The 26239-nt window shown below is 35.9% G+C and overlaps 1 protein-coding gene across 1 annotated transcript; it reads right to left on the bottom strand.

Moving 5' to 3' along the window:
* LOC120083808 (WD repeat-containing protein 53) lies at positions 1-26204 on the bottom strand. Its single transcript, XM_039039689.1, has 11 exons — positions 25956-26204; positions 20777-20873; positions 19943-20004; positions 19687-19743; positions 19402-19461; positions 18694-18750; positions 18519-18561; positions 17331-17408; positions 697-1015; positions 475-631; positions 1-376 (listed from the first exon to the last, which is right to left on the bottom strand). Exons 1-11 carry the CDS (start codon positions 26055-26057, stop codon positions 275-277), a joined length of 1134 nt encoding a protein of 377 aa, XP_038895617.1. The 5' UTR covers positions 26058-26204; the 3' UTR covers positions 1-274.
* Positions 26205-26239: the final 35 nt, after the last annotated feature.

The raw sequence follows: 26239 nt of genomic DNA, 5'->3' as shown, positions 1-26239 counted from the left end.
TATTCAAAAACCTAAAACTAAAAACTAAATGGTTATTAAATAGGGCTAAGGTGTTCACATACCCAGTTGTACAAGTCTAATGAAGGCCAAATGCAGATTATGAGAGTAGGAGGGTGGCTGCACCTAGTCAGGAAGGCAATATTTCGAGGTGATTCTCAGGAAATGTCTACCCTTGGTCTCAAAATTGTTACTCTTAAGGATCTAAAATCATATACTTCAAATACAAGAACAGCAGCATGGTTCAGAATTCCTCAGATAACTTCCTAAACTCTGATTATGAGGCACTTAACGCAACATTATATACCTTCACTACTTTGCTAGTATCACAAACGATAAGGTTTTCTGTTTCAGATGGAGTAGTACAAAGCCAATTCACCTGCAGAAGATTGAATTCCCAACTTAGAAACTATTTGATGAAGCACGAGTAATGAATAATGATATGGATCTACATGCAACTATCAATAAATCACAAACCTTTTTGCTCAGATTGATGTTCAAATAAAGAATATCATTGTTGCTGCTGCCAGTTTCCCCAGCATCAGGAACTCTAGACCAATTCCAAAGCTTTATGCATTTATCATTCCCACCAGAAACTATGAACCTCCCTTTCTCTCCAAATTGAGAAAATGCCCTGAAACTTTCCACTTGGTAAGGGAGATTCGTCATGTTGCAGAAGAGGAGAAAGAAATTACTTACACACAGGACACAGCAGCAGAATGTCCGCCAACAGTGTAATCCAAATATAACCTCTTTCTTCCAGTTTGCTTTTGGTTATCCATATCACAAGCAGCTCTAACTCCCTTAGATCTTGTTTGTATTCTTTTACCAGATTTTGAGGAATTCTTCGCTTTCTCGGATTCAATATCAATCACATGAACAATACCATCGCCCCTTGCAACGACACATATCTGGCCCAATTTATCCAGCATATTAACTTCAGGAACCGCTATTGCATGAATAAATGCAGGATTAAAACATTGTCCCGTGTTGCTGGAAGGGTTGTTGTCAGGGATATCTGTTGAAGGATGAAAATGACAAAACAATGAAATATCAATCACAGTGACGTATTATATTATATGTGTGTATTTTACATTATCTGAACTGATGTTGTCATAATCGTTACTGTTTTCCTTTCAACTTTTCTGAAATTCTTCATACATGACCAATACCATTGACACTGACATAGTATTTTTCAAAAATGACAAGCACAAATACGGACACGAGACATGGACACTACAACACGCCATTTTTTTTAAATCTAGGACACGACACGGGGAGCATACGTCTATTAAAATATCATTTTAAAAATATATATCATTTTCATACCAAAAGATAATCCAAAGTAAATGGGTTGATGCATTTATATGCTTAAAAAATTAGTTTGATGTATTTCACTCAAAATTTTTTATATTGAATATGTGTCTTTTTAGTCTACTCAACAAGTGTTCTATGCATGTCTAACATATTTGTTGCACTCACAAGTGTCCGATACGTGTCCAACAAGTGTCAGAGTGTCCAAGTGTCCAACACGTGTCGAACACGAACAAGCTAGCCAAACTAAAGTGCCCATGCTTCTTAGCTATCACCATGTCTTGCAGACATCCTTAGAAATTTTCATAAACCCAAGGGACTAGAAATTTTCATAAACCCAAGGGGCTCTATGCCAACTTTTGCTTCTCACTTCTCAGCAGGATCAAATAAGACTTGTACAACTAGTATACTGTATTTATCTATAAACTAAATCCAAGGATTAGAACTACAACTAGCATATTGTATTCATATATAAACCAAATCCACATGATAAATGAGCTATCAGGCTAGAATTCTAAAGGGAAAATGGATTCAAACACTTGTATGATTCACTCTACAGGAAAAGAAGAAAATCAAGTCTTGAAGAATATAATTGTTGATGCCAAAATTAAATAACGTTAAATTTGTAAATAAAGGGAAAACCCAAACAATTGCCTAGCAAAATAGAGAAATTCCACACCTTTGTGGTGCTTAGCCACCAACACTCCTATGCTTAAGTGAATAACAAATTTAGTATAGAGCTCAGAAAGTAGATAATTGTGTTTATTTTGGATGTACCTCAAATCTACTTTATTCTTTTGTTTATATAGAAGTCTTGTTTTGTAACAATCATTTGGTTAATTAATGTCTTGAGTCATTAATTGGACCATTGCAGACTAAATTAAACCGTTATGTAACCAACTGTGAAAACGGTTTCATATCAACCATGCAGGTCTCGATCCGAGTTCTAGAGGTGTTGGTTGTCTTTCCAAATTGTCCAAATAATTTTGTTGGTGGATCTAAGCCTGTGCAACTGAACTCAAGGATTGAGTTGACTCTTAGGGGTCATTTGGTTTAAGATCTTGGGAATAAAGATGCCTGAGAATATGATGCATTTGAATAAAAAATTACTGTGTTTAGTTGTGCATGGGAGATGTTATCAGAATTTTATGAACAAAAATTATGTTTGTATTAAATTTATCGAATTAAGCATGACAATCTTACATAATTTTAAAAGATGCATTAATTAAACAATAAACATCATTCAATGTATTGATAAAAATTAATTAATTAAGAATCAAATAATAATTTTAAGGCTTGTTTTCAAATATAAAGAAATGAGCCAACTTATTTACAAATATAACAAAATGTCACTGTCTGTCAGTGATAGATAGTGATAGACACGAATAGAGATTGACTTTGAAAAGACCTATGACCATGTGGATTGGAACTTCTTGGACAAGGTTTTGGATAAGAAGGGCTTTGGTTATAAATGAAGGATGTGGATGTGGGGTTGCTTAAGGAATGTTAGCTATTCTTTCCTTATAAATGGGAGCCCTAAAGGCAAAATGGCGGCTTCAAGAGGGCTCAGACAAGGAGATCCTTCGTCTCCCTTCTTATTCTTATTGGTGGTGGATATTCTTAATAGAATTGTGGACAAGTGTGTGGAGGGTAATTTTATTACTCCCTTTCAAGTGGGTGAGCTAGGATCCCCCTTTCACATCTTCGATTTTCTTATGACACGATCTTTTTCTACTCTAGCAGTGAGGTCTCGTTTATTGTGTTGAACCATATCTTGGCTTTCTTCGAGGAGATTTTTGGTTTGAAGATTAATAAGAGTAAATGTAGTTTAATGGGGATTAATTGTGAGGTTGGGAAGCTTAAAAGATGGTCGGATATGGTGGGGTGTGAGCTTTGGGACCTTCCCTCTTCTTATCTTGGTCTTCCTCTTGGAAGCAACCCTGCCGATTACTTTGTGGGATCCGCTGGTGGACAAAGTTAGAAGAAGGTTAGCCTCTTGGAAAAGAGATTCCTTTTCCAAAGCGAGAAGGCTCACTTTGATCAAATTGGTCCTATCTGGCTTACCTATTTACCTCTTTTCCCTTTTTAGAGCCCCTACTAAGGTTTTTAAGGATGTGGAGAGATTAATGCGTGACTTTATTTAGGAAGGGATTGATGAAGGGAAAGGTAAAGGTGTTCATTTGGTTAGGTGGGAAATTGTGGAGTAGTCGATCTCGAATGGGGGGTCTTGAGATTGGAAACCTTAGATTACGTAACAAAGCCCTCTTAGGCAAATGGTTATGGCGTTTCTTCTCTGAGCCCAACTCTCTTTAGCGTAAGATTATTGCTAGTATTCATGGCCCCCATCCTTTCGAGTGGTTGGCTAAGGGGAGTAGAAGGACACACCGGGACTTGTGGAAGGATATTTAGAAAGAGCTCCCTTCGTTTGTTTGTTCATTATGTGATGGGGGAGGGGAGGGACACTTAGTTCTGGGAAGACCATTGGGTGCGAGAGAGACCTCATTGTGCTTTATTCCCGAGATTGTTTTACTTATCTTCTAGAAAGAATCACTTTGTGGTTGACTTTCTTGTTTGATTTGGGAGCTCGTGTTCCTTTTCTTTTGATTTCCGTCGTCCTCTTTCCAATAGGAAAACAGCGGATGTGGCCTCTCTTCTTGCCTTACTCGAAGGCCATTCGTTTAGAATTGGGAAAAGAGATGTGAGAGTTTGGAATCCTAGTCCTTTTGAGGGATTCTCATGTAAATCCTTTTTTCAAAGTATGGTTGATTATTCTCCCATAGGTGTCTCGGTCTTCTCAGTTCTTTGGAGGATTAAGATCCCTAGGAAAGTGAGGTTCTTTACCTGGCAAGTTCTTCATGGCCGTGCTAATATGATGGATTGGCTGGTAAGGAAATCACCTTCGCTTGTTGGGCCGTTCTATTGTCTTCTTTGTCAGAAGGCAGAGGAAGACTTTGATCATATCCTTTGGCAGTGTGAGTATGCTAGTTCAGTTTGGGAGCTGTTTTTCCAGATGTTTGGCATCTCTTTGGCTCGTCAGAGGGGTACTCGTAGTATGATTAAAGAGTTCCTTCTCCATCCGTCGTGAAGGGAGAAGGGTTGTTTTCTATGACATGCTCAGGTGTGTGCTATTTTATGGACTTTGTGGAGCGATCGGAATGACAGGACTTTTAGAGGAAGGGATAGGGACCCTAGTGAGATTTGGTCCCTTATTCGCTATCACGTTTCTTTGTGGGCTTCGATTTCAAACACCTTTTGTAACTACTCCATAAACATTCTCTTACATAGTTGGAGTCTCATTTTGTAGGAGGACTTCTCTATTTTGTGGGCTTGGTTTTTTGTATGCCCATGCTTGTATTTTTTTTCATTTTTTTTCTCAATGAAAGTGGTTGTTTCTGTTTAAAAAAAAAAAAAAAAAAAAAAAAAAGAGAGAGAGAGAGAGAGACACGGATAGATATCTATTCTACTAGTGTCAATGATAGATGTCTATTTCTATTTATCGTTGTTATCATTAATAGATACTGACATTTTGCTATATTTAAAAATATTTCCAATAGTTTTGCCATTTAAAACAATTACCCGTATTTTAATTACAAATATTTGAAAAATAAGTAATGTATAATTAAATTAACCAATTAATATATTTATTGAATGTCATATTAATTATAACTTACAACTTAATTATTTTTAATTAATTAAGTTTTTTTAGTACTTTAATTAATTAAGTTTAGTATTAGTAATATAAATTTAATTTAAGTTTTAACTAAATAATATAAGAAAATATAATTTAATAAACAATATATTATATAAAAAGTCAAAAAATAAGTGAAATTATGATAACTTAAGGGTAATTGTTTTAAATGAAAAAAATGATGGAAATATTTTCAAATAATAAAAATTAATCAAAATAATTAATTAACTGATTATAAATAATAAATAAGTAATTAATTACAATTATTGAAAAATAGATTTTTGTATTAGATTGATTTTTTTTTGCCAATACTAGATTGGTTTCACTAATCTTAATTAATAAATTATATATATATAAGATATTAATTACTAATTAATCAACACGTTCAATGAATAAGTAATTGCATTCCTTTAATGAGTTTTGATTTGTAAAATTGAATTAAGTATATATTTTAATGAAATATTGTCGAGTTACTTTAGTTAAATAATTAATTGCATTGATTTTGGTAAATTAATTAACTATGTTCAAAATAAAAAGCAAAAGAATGAGGGGAAAAAAGAGAAAACTCACCTTTTTGTAAAGGATAAAGTACCTCTTATCCATAAGAAAAGAGAATGCATGAGAATACAATATTCTCATGTCCAACTCATAAATCTTATACCAAACAAGGGTATCAGAAACTCTTCCCATCCTACTCTTTAGATGACCTATTAGGTCACTTCCTTATGCTTAGACACTTACCCAAACAAGCACTTACTCTTTGAATGACCTATTGGGTCACTTACTTAAGCTTGAACACTTAGACAAATAAGTAGCTACTCTTGGAATCACCCAATAAGTCACTTCCTTAAGCTTCGACACTTAGCCAAATGAGAACTTATCCTTGGGATGACCCATTAGCTCACTTCCTTAGGTTTGAATACTTAGACAAATAAGCACTTGTGGGATTACCCATTAGATCACTTTCTTAGGCTTAGACACTTAGTCAAATAAACCCTTGCTCTTCGATGATACATTGGGTCACTTGGCTTGGACACTTAGCCAAATAAGTACCTACTCTTTGGATGACCCATTGGCTCACTTCCTTGGGCTTAGACACTTAAACCAAATAAGCATGTACTCTTTGGATTACTCATTGAGTCCCTTCCTTAGGCTTGGACTCTAAGCCAACTAAACACTTATTTTCACCCATAATAGTTGCTCCTAACTCTTGTTTCTAAGCCTTGTGTGTATATACTAGCTTAGAATTAGATTAAGAGTACTTTTTTTGTTACTACTTGGTCATTGTCCTTCCATCTCGATTTGTGTGCCCACTTCTAGATAAATGGATAGATGGAGTTCATAACTCTATATCTCACTTGAGTTATTGCTTTCCCAAGTGATCCTTTTCTCTCCCTTGAGTTTTCCACATTTCTTTCAGGTATATTCTCCTCTCTCTCTCTTTGTGCATTTTCTTTTATTGATTTCAAGCAACCCTCAAATTCTGGATCTAAATACTCCCCACCTCTTACCTCTAGACCATATAGTAGACATAGGCATGGGTCTCGTCGTCCTGCTAGATCCATTTTCATAGAGTTGTCACTTCCAAACAATTACTTTGTTATATGATATTCCCGAATTAATTTGCATGAGTGTCTTGTTACCTAGTGAATATGTCGATAATCCCCCCCACAGGGTGAAGTGGCACTTCACCTTTTTATGTTTAGATATGGTGTCTACCTTTACACCTTTTGCAGAAAACATATATATGTCAACCTTGCCCCCACCGAATTTGCTCCCAACACGTGGAGTATCTAACTCAATGCTATATTTTTTGGATCCAACATGAGACTCGCCCAAGATAGAGGTGAAAGACTTTATAAACTTTAGCCATTTGAACAACTATCTCGATTTTGTGGAGTATTTTTGTCTCAATCCCAAATTTGGGTTCAAATCAGTTGTAAAAGGCCTTTCCTCTAACAAAGATTCGAAAGAAGGGTGTTTTTCTTTTTTGGTTTCGACTAGGTTTGGGGTGATGTGTACATTCCTGTTCCCTTACTCGATCGGAACCACATTGCGTTTATAGTTATATATTATTCTGACTTTGGCTATCCTATTCTTCCTCTTTACAGTTGAATGAAAGTTGGCATCATCTCTGATTGCCCTTGAATTCTACAATACTACCCTTTCGTTCCCAAGGAACTCTGCTCCGACTTACTCTTTGTTGAACAGTCAATTTTATTATAGTATAATCTTGACCTTGGAATTGCAGGTGGGAGATTAAATGTTATGCATATTTTTCCCTTTACATGCACATACATCTTTTCAATTTTCACACACCTCCGGTGCTTGTAGGAATGCCTCCCTGTGGCAAACTCACTCTCATGGAGGAAGTTGATGCTTATGGCGAGTCAAGGTTCGCCTTTGCTTAAATCCAGGTGGGCCCCGTTTGATCCCATTCCAATTTTCAGGATCGAGATCATCATCCTACACAACGTTTATGCACTCGCTCATATCCTCCTCGGACTATGCCTTTGGTTGATCCTTCTGCCTCATACTATGTTCCTCATAGTCTTGAAGCCCTTTCTCTGTCAGCTGAAGGTCATCCTAGTAGGTCGATTAACTACCCTAGGCCCTCTAATTCCTTTGCCAATGGGGCAGATGAGTTGGAAAACATCATGGCTAAGTGGAATGGTCTCTTTGACCATGGTTCCTCTTAGGTGGCTGTGAGCCTTCTAGACCCAAATGAGGCCATCATGAATGATTTGTGTAGGAAATCAATAGAGGAGTTGGATATAGGGCCAGAAGTAGTAAGGGGTGGTTGCCAGAAGTAGTGTCGAAGGTGAATACAGGGCCATGAGCCTTGGGATATGCGAAGAAATATGGCTGGAAAAGGTCCTAATTGATCTTAACCAAAGTCATGATGGGCCGATGAAACTCTATTGTCATAACAAGGCTGCTATAAGCATTGCAAACAACCCTGTTCAGCATGACAGAATGAAGCATGTAGAGATTGACAGACATTTTATCAAAAGAAAGGCTTGACAGTGGAAATATTTGTGTTCTCTATGTTCCTTCTAGTCAGCAGATTGCAGATGTACTCACAAAAGGGCTATCACGACAACTCTTTGACTCATGTGTTAGCAAGTTGGATCTCGTTGATATCTACGCTCCAACTTGAGGGTGAGTGTTGAAAATAGAATATTTGCCTTAAGGGTATTTTTGTCTTTTCATGTGTACCCTAGGGTTTCATCTTTTTCTATTTAAACTGTAGCCTCTAGACATTATTCAATATCACATTATTATAATAAAGTTCTCTGCACCGTGGTTTTTTCTCCTTGTACTAGGGTTTTCAACGTAACAAGTGTGTGTCATTTTCTCTTCTCTTTACTTTTCATCAGAATTAATTTAGATTATTTCCTTGTATATTATAATTGTTTTTCTTTCTATATAAGTTTAGATTGATAGCTTAATTTTAGCACATTGATTGATAATCTTCTTGTATATATTGAGTCTTTCTCAATCACTCAATGAATAAGAGAAAAAAATATATTTCCTATACTCAGTTTCACTTTGGACTTGATGCAACGGGTACGATACACATTTTTTTTCTTTCTTTTTTCTTCTTATGCTTAGACATCTTCTCTCATAGGCCTTCGACCTTGTAACCATCTCTTCTTGCCAAATGGCCAGCGAGATTTACTATCTTCAATAGCAATAGGGGTGTTCGTGGGTTGGGTTGGGTTGGGTTTAGGGATATTTTAGGCCCACCTATGGTTCGGTTTGTGTATTTTTCTAACCCAAACTAACCTTTGTTAAATTATGAACCCGAACCAAACCAACCCATAAAAAATGGGTTGAGTTGGTTCGGTTCCATTGGTTCCCTTTAAAAAAAGAAACTTGGAATCACCAATAAAAAACACATAAGATTCCACAATCCACAAGAACGATATCCAAAATCTATCATAACAAAACAAGTCTCCAAAATTCACAAGAAAGACCATAATAGCATTTGAAACACTAATTGAAATTAAACAAAACAAGTCATTTATTTAAAATTTTATTCTAAAAAGAAGCAAAACGTAAATATGTAAAAGCCTAATTTAATTATTTTCATGTATTGAATTAAGATTAACAACTCAACTTCAATTTATATAGTGAAATTTTTCTTTCTAAAGTGTAAAGAAACTACTTCTAAAAGTTGTTGAAGAATAAATTATTAAAAAAAAATATTGGAATTAAATAAAATTAAAATCAATATATGTATAAATAATTGTGTTATAAGTAAGAAAAAAAATATTTTAAAGTTAATGATAAATTCGAGTTGGTTCGGGTTATATTAGGTGAACCCATGAACCAACCCAACCCAACCCATAAAATTTTCATTTATTTGAACTCAATTCAATCCAAATGAGTTGATAACTCAACCCAAACCGCACGGGTTGGGTTGGGTTGATTGGTTTTTTCAGGTCATCAGGTTTTTTTAACACCCTTAAGTAGCAACATGTTCCAATAGAGGAGTTGGATCGTACCCCAGCTTTGCATCGTCAAGCCAATGAGTCCTTAAGAGTCGTACAAAGCAATTTAGCTCAGATTGCCTCTCAATTTAAGGCTCACAAGATCCACCCGCCAACTCAGCTAGCGAAGGTCCAAGCCCTACTAGTAGAAACCCAGGCTAAGTTGTCTACTCTCAAGGCTAAGCTTAATGGCTTTGGCATCCTGACTGATGGTGGATTATTCTTGCCATGTAACTAAACTATGGGTTAGGGGATAAGTTGGTCGACCTCGCAGTGCACATGCCCATTATCCTCACTTGAAGGATAATCGTCATTATGTGGAGAAAGATGTTGCTGGTGTAGATGATACGGACTTGGAGGAGTTTTTGAAGAATGTTCCAAATCATTGACTTTCATGATTCTGTTTTTGTCTTACTCGTTTACTGGATTCTATTAATCTATGCTATTCTCTTGTTTTCTTTTAATATATATCTTGCTTGTGTACCCTTATTCTCGCTTGTTTCTTGTGCATTTTCATGTAATACCAGGCTATCAATGAAGATTATGTGCTTTCTTTGTTCATTCTACTTCTTGAGAGTCTGTTTAAGTATAGAGTTTGGCTTTCAGCCTAGGCATAAAAAATCAGCATGATTTGTCTAAATATGAAGATTGAGGATTGAACTTCGCTTGGCTTCTTCCTTGGGCTTAATGGTAGGCCTTCACTTAGTATCCTTGTTGAATATGGAAAATCACCTCTTACCTTATACATATGATTTCATTTCCTTTAATTTGGGTTTACTTTTATTCTTTCCATATGTACATTTTTTACTGTTATAATGTTTTCCTTAATTAGCTATCATAGATGTATATATAAGGGATGCTCCTCTTGTAAAATTATCATAAGAAATATAAGAAAAGTTTTGTATTCAATATGGTATTAGGGCCAACCCTATAAATCTTTTCTATTGGTTTCACATCCGAAACCCTAGAAAAGAAAACAGAAAACCTCAAACATACCTAGTAGCTCCATCGATTCCTTGCGTGAAGCTTCACGTCCGAAGAAAAACGCATTAAACCCAGCCAACAATCCGAAAACGTTCATCCGACGACCATCCGACCCAAAGCAAAAACACATTCTCTAAAGCAAAAACGTTCATTCGACGACCACGAACACATTCATCAACCGGAAGTCATCGACCATGGGTGCCGATTCCCGAAAGTCTCGTCTCCAATCGTGAGTAGTCGCGAATCGTAGGTGAAGATCGCCGAAAACGAAATCGCGGCAGCATCATCGACGAAATCTCGAGGGAACGGGTTAAGTTGAGTCGGGTCGCACGAACGAAGTCGGGTCGAAACCGGGTCAGCATCTTCTGGGCCAGATCGGGTGGACAGAACCGCAAGTGAACGGGTCAGAAACTACACGGGTCACGTGAATGAAGTCGGATCAGACTGGGCTGGAGTTTTCTGGGTCGGATTGGGTGAAATCTTGGGTCTAGAGTGTGAGTCAAGTCTGGACGATTTTTCTTTTCAGTTTTGACGATTTTTTATCAGTTTTTCATCGGTTTTTTTTTCCTTTTTCCTATTTCCTGTTTCATTAATTATTTTGCCAATCAACAATCTTTTATGGCATTCATAAATTCTAACAATACTGAAGGGACCGTACTTCCAATTACTAATCACAAATTAAATGGAAGGAATTACCTACATTGGTCACAATCAGTTATGATGTTCATATGTGGAAAAGGAAAGAAAGATTACCTATCAAGCAAAAATCCTATCCCAGACCAAGCTGATCAAAGATACAAGACATGGAAAGCGGAAAATAATATGGTTATGTCATGGCTAATCAACTCCATGACGACAGAGATTGGTGAAGGGTTTTTTACTCTTCTCAACTGCAAGCGAAATCTAGGAAGCAGCTCGTGAAACTTATTCTAACCAAGAAAATACTACAGAGTCATTTGAAATTGAAGGCAAAATTCATGAGCTACGGCAAGAGGATATGCAAGTCACTCACTATTTTACTCAACTATCTCGACTTTGGCAGCAACTGGACGTATTTGAAAGCCATAAGTGGGAATGCGCTACAGATGAAGCTACATTCAAAAAGATAGTTGAAAAGAAACGAGTGTTCAAATTTCTGCTTGGCCTTAATAAGGAACTCGATGAGGTACGTGGTAGAATCTTAGCTATTAAACCATTACCTAACATCAAAGAAGTTTTTGCAGAAGTGAGAAGAGAAGAAAGCAGGAAGAAACTAATGTTAGGAGTGACTACCAGTTCAGAACCTGAAGGATCAGCCTTACTTGCTCGAAACCTTGGTAATGAGGTACGTACAAATACTCATAATAACCGTTACAATCGAAACCAGAACTACACAGGAACTGAGAATCGACAACGAAAACCAAGACCATGGTGTGAACACTGTAAAAAACCAGGACACGCTAAAGAAGTGTGTTGGGATATTCATGGAAAACCTCCAGATTGGAAGTCCAACAAAGGTACAGGAGACAGACGTGGAAAGGCCTATCAAGCAAGTACATCATCAGAAGGTAACGTCAACCCTGAATATAATGTGTTTACTAAGAAGCAGTTGGACCTTCTCCAAAAACTATTTGGCCAACCGAAACCCACTAAAAAAACATCAAAAACCAGCGTAGCAACAATGGTACAATCAAGTAACTTTCTTTGGACCCTTAATGCAACCAAAGAAAATTATAGTACTTGGATTATTGACTCTAGTGCATCAGATCACATGACAAATGACATCTCACTTTTAACTAACTACACACACTGTAATAGTCAAATTACTGTAAAGATTGCCGATGGTACCTATTCTAAAGTAATGGGAACTGGAAATGTGTTTGTATCTAAAGATCTAGTATTAGAAAATGTGTTGCATGTCCCAAATCTTAAATGCAATCTTCTTTCCATAAGTAAACTAACGTTTATGAAAAATTGCAGTGCAACTTTCTACTCACATAATTGCATATTTCAGGATTTGAATTCAGGGAAGATGATTGACAATGCTAAGGAAACCTCAGGTCTCTACATACTAAATGCTCTTAAGCCTCACGTCAAGGAGTTAGGTCTTAGCAAATCTCGTTTTATTTCTAAAGACTATTATAATAGTACATCTAGTTCATCTAATTTTGTTGTCTCTAAAGATGATTATGTTAGTACATCTACTTTTGTTGCTTCTAAAGACAATTATGATAGTACAATAATGTTATGGCATAATCGTTTAGGAGATCCCAATTTTCTATATTTAAAACGAATGTTTCCAGATATTTTCAATAAAAGTTCTCAGGTGTTTCAATGTGAGTCTTGTGAAATGGCAAATTTGGCTCGATCCTCATATCTGGTAGGTGCATATAAACCCTCTTATCCCTTTTCTATGATGCATGGTGATGTTTAGGGACGTAGTATAGTTCAGAATGTAACAAGAGTTAAATGGTTTGTTTCATTTATCGATGATCACACTAGACTTGGGTTTTTTTAATGAAAGAAAAATCTGAAGTTACTTCCATATTCCAGAATCTGCTTGCCATGATTTTCAATCTCTTTAACACCAAAATCCAAATTCTTCACACTAACAATGTTAAGGATTATTTTAACACTTCCTTGAAAAATTTTCTAAACGAAAAAGGTATTGCCCACCTGAGTACATGTCCTAACACTCCCCAGCAAAATGGAATTGTGGAGAGAAAAAACAGACAACTCCTAGAAATCTAGAGTCTGTCTCTTATACACATCTAGATGTGTATTCTAACAGCCACCTACCTTATTAATAGAATGCCCTCTCGAATATTAGGCTTCAAAACTCCCTTACAAAAACTTAAGGAAGTATTTCCACATGATAGACTATTTTCTCAAGTCCCTTTAAAAATATTTGGTTGCACAGTCTTTGTCCAAGATCATAGACCCAATAGGAGCTGTCTCTTATACACATCTAGATGTGTATAAGAGACAGATAGAATGCCCTCTCGAATATTAGGCTTCAAAACTCCCTTACAAAAACTTAAGGAAGTATTTCCACATGATAGACTATTTTCTCAAGTCCCTTTAAAAATATTTGGTTGCACAGTCTTTGTCCAAGATCATAGACCCAATAGAAGTAAGTTAGATCCTAAGGCAATAAAATGCATCTTTCTCGGTTATGCTCCAAGTCAAAAGGGGTACAAATGCTACTCACCAACTACAAAAAGGTTCTATACATCCATGGATGTAACCTTCTTTGAAACCCAAACTTACTTCAAAAAACAAGACACCATTGAAGCTTCCACCCTCATAGAAAATGAAAAACTTCTGGAAAGCGAAGAAATCCAAAACTAGATCTCTTTGAAGAGAGTGCTCCATATGTTCCTTATATACATGAAATAGATATTCCCAATCAAGGCCCACCAGAAAGTAGGAAAGACCTTATAGTCTATACTAGAAGGAAGAACACCCTTGAACATGCACCAATACTCAATCAAAACCCAACCGAAATACTGGAAAATCATGTCTCCAACTCCACAGCTGAAACACTTAATGAAGACATTGATCTTCCTATTGCAAAACGGAAAGGGGTAAGAACCTGTACGATGCATCCCATCCAAAACTACCTGTCCTACAAAAACCTCTCTCCCAAGTTTAAAGCATTCACAACCACACTATCCCAAGTTTACATTCTGAACAATGTCTATGAAGCCCTCAATGACATTAATTGGAAGCAAGCTGTATTAGACAAAATAAAAGCCTTGGAAAAGAACCACACATGGAAAATAATAGACCTACCTCCAGGAAAGAAAACAGTAGGATGCAAATGGATCTTCACCATCAAGTACAGGGCTAATGGAGAAATAGATAGGTTCAAAGCTAGACTCATCACCAAAGGATTCACTCAGTCCTATGGCATTGACTATCAAGAAACATTTGCCCCGATAGCAAAATTAAATACTATTCGTGCCCTGTTTTCCCTAGCTATGAATAATGATTGGATTCTTCACCAATTAAACATAAAGAATGCCTTCCTTAATGGAGACTTAGAAGAAGAAGTGTATATGGATATACCGGCCGGTGTGGAATCTACTCAAACCATAAATAAGGTTTGCAAACTCAAAAAATCCCTATATGGCCTAAAACAATCCCCTAGGGCATGGTTTGATAAATTCTCAAGAGTGGTAAAGGAAAACGGGTACTCACAATGTCAATCTGACCATACTCTCTTCGTCAAACATTCTTGCACAAGTAAAATAGCAATTATCATTGTCTATGTAGATGACATTATCCTTACTGGAGACCATGAAGAAGAAATAAGAAATCTAAAACTTCTCTTAGCCAAGGAATTCAAAGTAAAGGACTTAGGCAACCTTAAATACTTCCTAGGAATGGAAGTAGCCCGCTCAAAAACAGGCTTGAGCATTTCTCAAAGAAAATATGTCCTTGACCTGTTAAAGGAAACTGGAATGCTTGGATGCAAGCTTGCTAATACTCCAATTGACACTAACAATCACATAATCAAAAAAAACAATCACAAACTGGTTAACAAAGATCAGTATCAAAGGGTAGTTGGAAAATTGATTTACCTAACTCACACAAGACCTGATATCTGTTTTGCAGTTAGCTTTGTAAGTCAATTTATGAACAGTCCAACAGAAGATAATATGCAAGCTGTATACAAAATACTCGGGTACTTGAAATGAACTCCAGGAGAGGGATTATACTTCAATAAATCTAAAAGAAGAAACATCGAAATCTTCACAGATGCCGATTGGGCAAGCTCAAAAATAGACAGAAGGTCAACTTTCGAATATTGCACCTTTGTTTGGGGAAATTTAGTCACCTGGCGAAGCAAGAAACAATCTGTAGTATCCAAAAGCAGTGCCGAAGCAGAACTAAAAGCTCTAACTCAAGGAATATGTGAAGGAATGTGGCTCAAAAGCATTCTATCTGAGCTTAAAATCAAATCAGAAGAACCAATGGAGGTACACTGTGATAATCAAGCTACTATCAGTATCGCCAAAGACCCAATCCATCATGATCGCATAAAGGCACTTTATTAAAGAAAAAATTGAAAACAAAAGCATCTCACTCAACCACATACCTACCAAAAGGCAAATTGCTGACATAATAACAAAGGCCCTTTCTAAGAATATGTTTGAAGACTTAAAAATCAAGCCGGACTTAATCAACATATAATGCCCAGCTTGAGGGGGAGTGTTGAATATGGGAAATCACTTCTTACCTTATACATATGATTTCATTTCCTGTAATTTGGGTTTACTTTTATTCTTTCCATATGTACATTTTTTACTGTTATAATGTTTTCCTTAATTAGCTATCATAGGTGTATATATAAGGGATGCTCCCTCTTGTAAAATTATCATAAGAAATATAAGAAAAGTTCTGTATTCAACAATCCTCATAGTTTGAAGGGGACCTTAATTTCACTAGGTGTAAAGGCCATTCAATTGGCTTCCTCCTTGGGCATGAGGGGACGACCTTCACTTCGCTTCCTCCTTAGGCGGAAGGGTTGGTCTTCACTTGGCTTCCTCCATAGGCTTTAGGGAACCCTAATTTTGCTTAGTGTGAATGACTTATCGGGTCACTTCCTAAGGCATGAACACTCAGTCAAATAAGCAATTAGTCTTGGGATCACCTATTCGGTCACTTCCTCTAGATTAAAAACTTAGACAAATAAATACCTACTCATGGAATGACCCATTGGGTGGATCACTTTCTTAGACATAGACACTTACCCCAAGTAGGCACCTACTCTTAGGATAACCCGTTGGATCACTTCCTTAAGTTTGTACACTTAGCCAAATAAGCATCTACTCTTGGGATGACCCATCGGGTCACTTCCTTGGCCTTGGACTTACCTAACAAGCACCTACTCTTAGGGTGACCCATTAGGTCACTTCCTTAAGCTTCGACATTTAGCCAAATAAGCATTTACCCTTGGGATGACCCATGGGTCACTTTCTTATGCTTCGACACTTAGCCAAATAACCATTTGCTATTGGAATGACCCATTGGAACACTTCCTTAGGCTTGGAAACTTAGCCAGGTAGCACCTATTCTCGGGATGACCCATTGGGTCGCTTCTTTAGGATCAAACACTTGGCCAAATAAGTACTTGCTCTTGGGATGACTTATTGGGTCACTTACTTAGGCTTGGACACTTAGTCAAATAAGCATTTACTCTAAGCCATTGAATCGCTTCTTAGGCTTGGACATTTAGTCAAATAAGCTCCTACTCTTGAGATGACCCATTGGATCATTTCCTTAAGCTTAGCCTTTTAACAAATAAGGACTTGGTCTTAGGATGACCCATTGGGTCATTTCGTTAGGTTTGGACACTTTGCAAAATAAGCACTTACTCAGGGGACCCATTGGGTCATTTACTTGGGCTTCGGCACTTAGTCAAATAAACACTTACTTTTAGGATGACTCATTCGGTCACCTGGACACTTAGCTAAATAAGCACTTATTTTTACCCATAACAACAATAATAGGCAGAAGAAACCTCCGAATCTCAGCACTTATGCAAGAAAAGTTGCGGAGGGAGAAATAGATAAAGAGAGATAGCAAGGACTGCTCATACAAGTTTCTTGGGACAGTTATTTTGGATAATTACTGTTTAATATAGGGAGTGACCTCCATCTGGTGTGTTGTAATGTAGAGAGAACCAAATCTCTAGGAATCTTTACTACTAGTATTACTTCCTTTTGGTACATCTAATGCATATCATAAAAATTGGATGAACTAGGCGCAAAAATAAAAAAAGGTGAACTAGTGCATACAAAATGAAATGCATCATGCATGGAATAAGAATAACACATAAACAGATGTGCTGCACATGTACGAACCAAAATCAAGTACTTTGATGGGGCGTCCTCTGGAAAAGTCCCACATAATGAGCTTTGAATCAAGTCCTCCTGTAATAACTGCATAATGCCGGAATTTTGAAACAGCATTCAGATAGGAAAGGTGAGGCTTCCAATTATCTAAACATGGGGCAACTTGAAAACATAAACGATGACTATATCGCATCAAGAATAACAACTAACAAAGAAACAAATGTCGCAGGTGACTCCCAACTAGCAAAGAAACTAAACATTCTTTATACTCTAATTATGAACAAAGCAGGCTATCATACACTTTAAATCACACCCTAACTTGTGGCACGTTATCCACCAACAGTAATAACTTCTCATTGTTCAGAAGATTCTAAGAGTGATAATCAACACAAGAACGTCTATAAATCCACAATATATGGAACTTTTTTATTCTCTCCAATTAGTACCCTCTTCAATATTGTCGAGAGGTCATCCAGGGACTGTAAATACATTTGCATGGGAGACAACACTGACAACAAATCTTAACTTTCTAGCCTATGGTAACTTGTAGTTGTAGAATTGGATCTCTCTGTTAAGCATTTGTATATATCATATTCTTAGAAAACTCTGAAACATCAGGATGTAGGATCCTAAAGCCAACTTCAAATTGATGGACAAACTGTAATACATGGAAATTGAATGCATCCTACGTGTGAAAGAATAAGAAGTCTTATCTTTACCGTATCCCTCCATAATCCAAATCCAGATTAATGACTGTGCGAAGTTGTTTTTCACAATAATCAATGAAATATGCCAACAAGCAGAGTACATCTCAGTCAAGATCTAGACGAAGTATTAGCATTATACAGAAACATTGAAAAATTGGATATTCTTCTTTTTCATGTTTTTTTCGATTGCAATGAGATAAAGTCTCATGATAATTGAGCGCTCTACTTTGAACTTCTGAGAATCCAGACTAAATACTAAGGGTAATAATAACTCATAATTCAATATGTTTAGGTACTTTTAAACAGTTCGTTGGCATACACTTGTTAATAAAATACGCGATCCTGTTCCTGTAAAAATCAGAAACGACATATATTCCAAACTAAGTTATCAAATTTAAATGATCAGAGTACAGACTGGATTACTGATGATCTGAAGTGAATGATCACTGAAGAAAAAGTGGAGGTAAAGGTTAATATGTTTTGAGTTTACCTTCCCAGGGTCTCCAAGGAAGGAACTGAACACTGCTACAGATCTAAATATATGGTTCAGGATGCAAAGATGGGATCCATGTAACAAAACTAAAAAACTGTAAAGCACGTGGGAAAAGAATGAATTACAGAAACCTGATTTATTAAAAAATGCTTCAAGTTACAAGAAAGGATACACTTGTATGGCCAGATCTTAATGTTTTATATAGGCAATTATTGTGAATATCAATGATCTGCCATAAAGGATATTATCAGCATTTAAACTGTCAATTTGGAGATAGCAACATTATAAAACCATTTTTTCTGCATGTTTTTTAATGAAAGGAGTGGAAATTCGTGGATGCTTGCACACAATGAATGAGATACAACAATACTATTTTCAACTTACTTTATACGTTATGTTGGGAAATAAATAACTAAATAATAATGATATAATAATAATAATAATTAATTAAAAAATACTATATAGGTTATATCAACATTCAATATCATGCGAGGAAAGTTAAAAAGCTTAGAGATAAAATACCCAAAAAAAAGGGGGGAGGGGGGGAAAAAAGCTTCAACGAACTGCCTGCAAATGAGCTGATCAGATTCTTTAGGGAATAAATGATGTGATCAAAACTTACAGGCTCACTGTCACTCAAACGGACATAAGAAAGCAATATTTGCTTAAAAATGCTGTAGACAATTGATGCCAGAAATTTCGAGTTTTTACGAGAAACTATAATTAAATAAATGTAATTTCATTATCTAATTCCAGAGCTCATAAACCTGTTCCTCCATCTAACTGAACTGAACTAGAATTATGGGGAAAAAAAATACCTGGATGCTCATTTGAGTTCAAATCCCAAGAAAAGAAATATCGGTAAGCTAAAGATGCTGACCTTAACATCACCGCCATCATCAGCGGCAGCAAGAAAAGAAGCTTTAGGGCTACAAGAAACCTGCATGGGAAGAAATTTTGACTAATGGCTTCCAATCCAATAACAATTTATTTTTCTTATTTTTAGTTTTTTATAAAAAAAAAAAAAATATATATATATATATTTTGATTTTTTAGGAAACATCTCAGCACCTTAAAATGAAGAACTTAGTTCCATTATTTGTTGGTACCAATCCAACTAGAGCAAGAGACATGTAAAAATAACAATTTTACTGATTAACTCTACCTGATTTATCTCCTCTTTGTTGTAACTATAACTCCCCAATGGTTTTGATGATGCGGCCTCCAAAAGTAAAAAGGAAAATATAAGTCAACAGAAGTAACCACTGATAAATTAAAAGACACAAAAACATGACCAAAATTAAGTTATACACAGCAAGTATTATGCTACTTGGGGAGGAGTTGGGTGGTTCAAAATGTTATTCTCTTTGAAATAAAAATATATTTTTTAATAAGTTTTTAACATTATGAAACTTGCTTACCTGATGAACATCAAATGACTTAATTTCCTTCCCAGAGGAGATGTAAATAACGTCTTCATTCCCTGATAAGCAGAGGGGGGAAAATAAAAAGGCAGAATGGATCAGCAAAACTTACAACAACAAAAACGAAATATTTTGAAAATATGCTAGATAGGTGATTTTCATTTCAATCTTGAGAAACTGCTAAACATTTTTAGCCGGTGGTGGCTTGGGTCTGCAGATCATCGAGTCTTCCAAAAGTTCTTAGAACTAGGATGGATATGATTGAAGAGTTTTTTTCCCATGGACAAATGGATTACAAATCAGGTTGAAAGATCAAATCATTTCTCACATTCAAAGCCATTAAATAACCACTCAACCCAAAAGCCTAACTTGATGAGTTATGGTAAATTTAATATTATATTAATACTCTAAGATTCTCCCTCACTTGTAGGCTTGAACCCCTTGCTCTGATACCATATTAATTGTTAAACAACCACTCAACTCAAAAACAAAGAGTTATGGTAAATGTAATATTATATCACTACTCTATCAATAATATATATTGTGAACAAAGGTACAACAAACTTGAGAAACCTAAAATGTACATGGCCATCTAAGTCAGTAGGGAAATACAGTCTCCCATCCCCGCATTCTAGATTTCCCCCAAGCTTCACTAATGTTCTCCGATACAGATATACTTGCAGTGACTGACGAATTCATTGTAATATGTCTATGGGATTTTAAGAAGAAAGATATCAGATAATGTATAATATACCGTTGATAGAGTGAATCATTACTGTTTTCATTCACCAATGAGACTTAAACAAAGGAATAAGTAGAAGAAAAATGGACCTGGCTTGAAACATATGGATGAAATAGGTTCTTTTCCTACTTCCATAATGGATACGACATCTTTGCATCTCATGTCAAACCAGCAAACACAACCATCCTACACACTCCAGAAAATGTAGAAAGGAAGAGTAAATTAAGAAGTGTAGACGTTCACTAAATAAGAGCTATATACAATTAACTCATATAGTCCAATCCAGTTATAACTAACATAACCAAATTCATATAACAGCCAAATTCATACAACAAATATATGTACACAATTGTTTCTAACGTCAATTGTAGAAGACCAATTCTCAGGTTTAATAGACTTCCCTGGTAAATTTGAAGCTCAAATCAAGCATGGAAACTGTACAGCCAGAAGCCAAAATGAGATGTAATTACAGCCCCAGGGAACCTTAGGCAACCTAGTAAAACTCAATACCGTTTAATAGCTAACACAAAGACAATAAAAAATGGCAGAGCCGATCTTTAGCAACTGATATTAAGAGAGCTCAGCTCACTAGATAAATGTTATTCAGCTGGGTTTTATATATTTAGACTGTTACAACTGATTCTTTGTAATTCTGTTCTTCAGTTTTTCAGTTGTAAATTTTATTTATCATTTTTACACAAGATGCCTTCTATATAAAGGCTATTGTGCTTTGATCATTCTCCATCAATAAAGTTCACTACATCATTTGTGATCGATCTTGTTTGCCATCTGAAACTCTTTATGGTATCAGAGCAGAAGTCTAACGACCAAAAATTTCTGGGTATTTCTTTTCGAAAATGGACCAAAATTCTACATCATCAACAGAAACCATTTCTTCTTCAAATTCATTCAAAGTAATCAACCCTTGGAGCAAAATCAACACTATGAAACTAGAAGAAGGTAATTTCCTATCCTGGAAATTACAAATTACTACAACCTTACGAGGTTATGGACTAGAGAAATTCATCTATCAAGAAACGAATGTTCCACCAAAGTTTATCATCACTGAATCAGCCTCTTCTTCAACAAGAATCGCAAATCCTGAAGAAAATCGAGAATTTTGTTGATTCTTTGAATGCGGCTAGAAGGAAAATGCCTCATGAAGATCACGTAATGCATATATTGGCAGGATTGGGCGCTGAATTCGATTCCACTGTATCAGTCATCACTGACAAAGATGAATATTCCTCTTTACAAAGAGTGTATTCTCAATTACCGGCCCAAGAAAATCGAATTGAAAGACATGGATTTGTTAATCCTGATGGATCTGTACCATCAATAAACTTGACAACACAAAATCAATCAAAACAAGTTCCTAGTTCTTCCACTTCATCGAACAACAATGATGCGAACAAACGAGGAAAGAACAAGAGGTTCTGAAACAACAATGGAAAACCCTAATGCCAAGTCTGTGGTAAGTTCAGACATACAGTATTGAAGTGCTATCTTCTTCTTGAAAAATGGTTTCATGGACCTAATTCAAGTCAGAATGGGCAAAACTTTTCCTCTAATCGGCAGATCAGAATATGAACTCTTCTTCTATCAATACAGTTTCAATACAAAATAAGTTCAATAGGGAGAATCAGTGGTTTCCAGACTCAAGACCCACGAATCATGTCACAAATGATGTATCAAATATGACCTACATATCCGAATATCTTGGAGACAACAAAGTGGTAGTCGGCAATGGTGTAGGTTTGAATGTCTCTCATACAGGATCCTCTCTTCTAAAATCTTCATTTCCTACTTCTTATCCAAAAACTATCTTTCAACTTAAAAATTAAAATTACCAAAAATCATATAAGTGTAAATCAGTTTGCTAAAGATAATCTAGTCTTTTTTGAATTTCATTCCAATGTTTGTTTTGTGAAGGATCTCAATGGCCAAACTCTTCTCCAAGGTAATTTTGTTGATAGACTTTACTGTTTTGCACTGGAAAAAGCAAAATCCCAAGAATCTTCATCAAGCCAATGTTCAACTCAAAAAGGCAACTCTCAAATTCTTCATACATCAACTACAAAGTCTAATGCTAGTCATTCGGTGTCATCTATACTTGATATATGGCACAATAGATTAGGTCATCCAAGTCTAAACACTGTTAAACATGTTCTTACTTCTTGTAATGTTTCATAATCAAATAAAAAGAAGTTCTCTGTTTGTCATGCTTGTGCACTTGCCAAAAGCCATAATCTTCTTTTTACTAATTCACAAACTGTCTACTTTGCTCCTATACAATTGGTTGTGACTAATATTTGCGGACACTCTTATAAAACATTTAGAAATTGCTTTAAATACTACATTAGCTTTGTTGATGCCTTTTCAAGATATACTTGGATCTATTTTCTTAGAAACAAAAACGAACCTTTTTAGTACTTTCTTATCCTATAAAAAAACGGTAGAGAAACTCCTAGGCCATTCAATCATTCGTCTTCAAATTGATGGAGAGGGTGAATTTCGTTCATTCATTCTCTATCTCAAAAACAATGGTATAGAACATATAATGTCTTGCTCACATACTTCTCAACAAAACGGTCTTGTCAAAAGAAAACATAGACATATTGTTCAAACCGGTCTAGCTTTATTATCTCATTCTTCTTTGAGTCTTGATTTTTGGGATGATGCTTTTTCCACCACAGTTTATTTGATAAATAGACTTCCTACATTAGTTCATCAAAAGATGTCTCCCTTAGAAAAAAATATTTGGTACTAAACCTAACTATTCATTCCTAAAAACATTTGGTTGTCTATGTTACCCTTCATTGAGATCTATTATTGGGATCTTATAACAAACATAAGTTGGACCCTCGATCAACTCCTTGTATTTTCTTGGGATATAGCTCCATTCACAAAGGATATAAATGCTTATCCAATACTGGCAGAACGTATGTCTCTAGACATGTACTCTTTGATGAATTGAATTTTCCTTCCTCCTTTTTTCAATCCAATCAGACATATTCAAATATCACTTCAAGTCCAAGCTATTTACCTATTCTACAACCATACCAAACATCCATTATTGAGCCTACATCATCTTTATGTCTTGTCATTAATGACTTGTCAAATCCATCATCCAATACTTTACATCCGATTGACCATTGTATAAATGAAATATCTAACAATCCTTCAACTTCTCCAACTTCTCCAACATCTCCTGATAATCCTTCTTTGAATACTTCTCGAGTTTCATCTTCTTCATAACCCATACTAAATACTTCGCCATCAACTTCCTCAAACATGTCTCTTCCTGAAATTCCTTCTCAGGATCAACCAGATCCAAATACAATTAGAGTTCATTCACTGCTGCACCACTGTTAAGAATCATCTCATGTTGTTAACAATCATCCAATGATCACGAGAGGAACGAATGGAATTGTTAAGCCTAAAATCCTTTTTGTGGAATATCTTGAAGTTGAACCTCCAAATGTCAAAGAAGCTTTGGAGTGTCCACATTGGGTAAAAGCAATGATAGAAGAATATAAAGCTTTGATAGCAAATGAAACATGGTCTCTGGAACCTCAAACAACTGATAAAAAGGTGATTTGATTGTAAATGGGTTTTCAAAATTTAAAAAAAAAAAAAAAAAAAAAAAAAAAAAAAAAAAAAAAAAAAATAACTCATATGGCTCTATAGCTAGATATAAGGCAAGGTTAGTGGCTCAAGGATATAATCAAGTTGCAGATCTTGATTACACTAAGACTTTTAGCCCAGTGATAAAACCTATGACTATAAGAGTATTATTCATTCTCACGTTATACTATGGTTGGAAATTGAGACAAGTTGATATAAACAAAGCCTTTCTTCATGGATTGTTAAAAGATGAGGTTTATATGAATCAACCACCAGGTATGGTAGACTCCTCAGCTCCTACGATGATGTGTAAACTGAAGATAACTTTATATGGGTTGAAACAAGCTCCACGTGCCTGGTTTGATAGATTGACTTCTTTTCTCATATGCTAGGTTTTACAAGCTCTAAAGTTGGAAGTTCATCCCAGATGGTTGATAAACTGATTGCTAATTTGAATAATCAATTCTCTCTTAAAGATCTTGGGTTGCTGAACTATCTTTTGGGAGTTGAAGTTTCTTATCCAGAAACTAGAGGTTTGTTTCTTTCACAAAAGAAGTATATTTCAGATGTGTTGTATAAGGCCAAAAAGCAAGATGCAAAATCAATCTCTACTCCAGTGGTAAGTGGCTTTGGAATATCAGCTTATCATGGTGAAAATTTTGAGCATATACTACTGTATAGAAGCATTGTTGGAGCATTACAATATGTGACTTTAACAAGACCTAAAATTGCTTACAGCGTAAACAAAGTGTGCCAATTTATGCACTCTCCAAATAACTTTCATTGGCAAGCTGTAAAACGTATCCTCAGATATTTGGCTGAAACTCTTGATCATGGTCTATTGTTTAAGCAGCCAAAAAATATAATCATTCATGGATTTGCAAATGCAGACTGGGCTTCAGATCCAGATGATAGGAAGTCAACTTCAAGAGTGTGTGCATTTTTGGAGGAAATCTAATTCAATGGACATCAAAGAAACAAACGGTTATTTCAAGATCTAGTATAGAAGCAGAATACAGAAGTCTAGCTCTTGCCTCATCATAATTAGTTTGGTTACACTCCTCATTCACTGATCTACATGTTCGATTACATCAATCTCTAATTATATGGTGTGATCATCTCAGTGTGTACATTTGAGTGTCAATCCAATTCTCTATTCTCGCACCAAACACGTTAAAATCGACATCTATTTTGCCAGAGATCTAGTTCAACAGAAGAGAATTCAAACTCAGCATCTTCCTGCTGCTGCTCAAGTTGCAGATGTGTTTACTAAGCCTCTTTCAGCAACAAAATTCCTTCCTCTAAAAAACAAGCTCAATGTGTGTTCTTCACATCACAGGCTTGAGGGGGGTGTTAACAGAAATCTCTAGATAAATGTTATTCAGCTGGGTTTTATATATTTAGATTGTTACAACTGATTCTTTGTAATTCTGTTCTTCATTTTTTCACTTGTAAATTTTGGTTATCATTTTTACACAAGATGCCTTCTATATAAAGGTTATTGTGCTTTGATCATTCTCCATCAATAAAGTTCAATACATCATTTGTGATCAATCTTTGTTTGCCATCTGAAACTCTTTAACTGATACAGTAGAAACGAGGAAAGAGAACGCAAAGTCCATAAGTACAGTCCTACTCTACCTCGCCTGAAGTAGCGACAAGGCCAGGACGGTCATTCGAGGCGATACAGCACGTGGCAGTGGCTCTGTGACCTCTCAGTCGTCTCAGCGGCGCCTCCGACATCGTAGCCTCTCTGCGCCTTGGCGAATTGGTCTGCCGACGGCCAACGAGTCGCCGATAATCGTGAAATTGGGTCTTCTTCGATCAGCAGCGTAATCTGGCTCAATTCTGGGCTACTTGAGATTCGGCCCAAGCTTAAGCTCAATCATTTGTTTTTCAAAACCTTTTTTTCTTTTTTTTTTCTT

This window comes from Benincasa hispida, chromosome 8 (genome assembly GCF_009727055.1).
Source record: "Benincasa hispida cultivar B227 chromosome 8, ASM972705v1, whole genome shotgun sequence".
In the NCBI taxonomy this organism is placed as follows: domain Eukaryota; kingdom Viridiplantae; phylum Streptophyta; class Magnoliopsida; order Cucurbitales; family Cucurbitaceae; genus Benincasa; species Benincasa hispida.
The sequence above is the reverse complement of the archived record's forward strand: the minus strand, read 5'-3'. Positions and strand labels throughout refer to the sequence as shown.

Coding starts and splice junctions, on each gene's coding strand:
- LOC120083808 (XM_039039689.1), bottom strand. CDS start 26,057: ATGTCGGAGGCGCCGCTGAGACGACTGAGAGGTCACAGAGCCACTGCC. Junction 19,462..19,686: donor ACAAAGAGGAGATAAATCAG/GTAGAGTTAATC, acceptor CTTCCCATGCAG/GTTTCTTGTAGCCCTAAAGC. Junction 17,409..18,518: donor TCCTTGGAGACCCTGGGAAG/GTAAACTCAAAA, acceptor GGCATTATGCAG/TTATTACAGGAGGACTTGAT.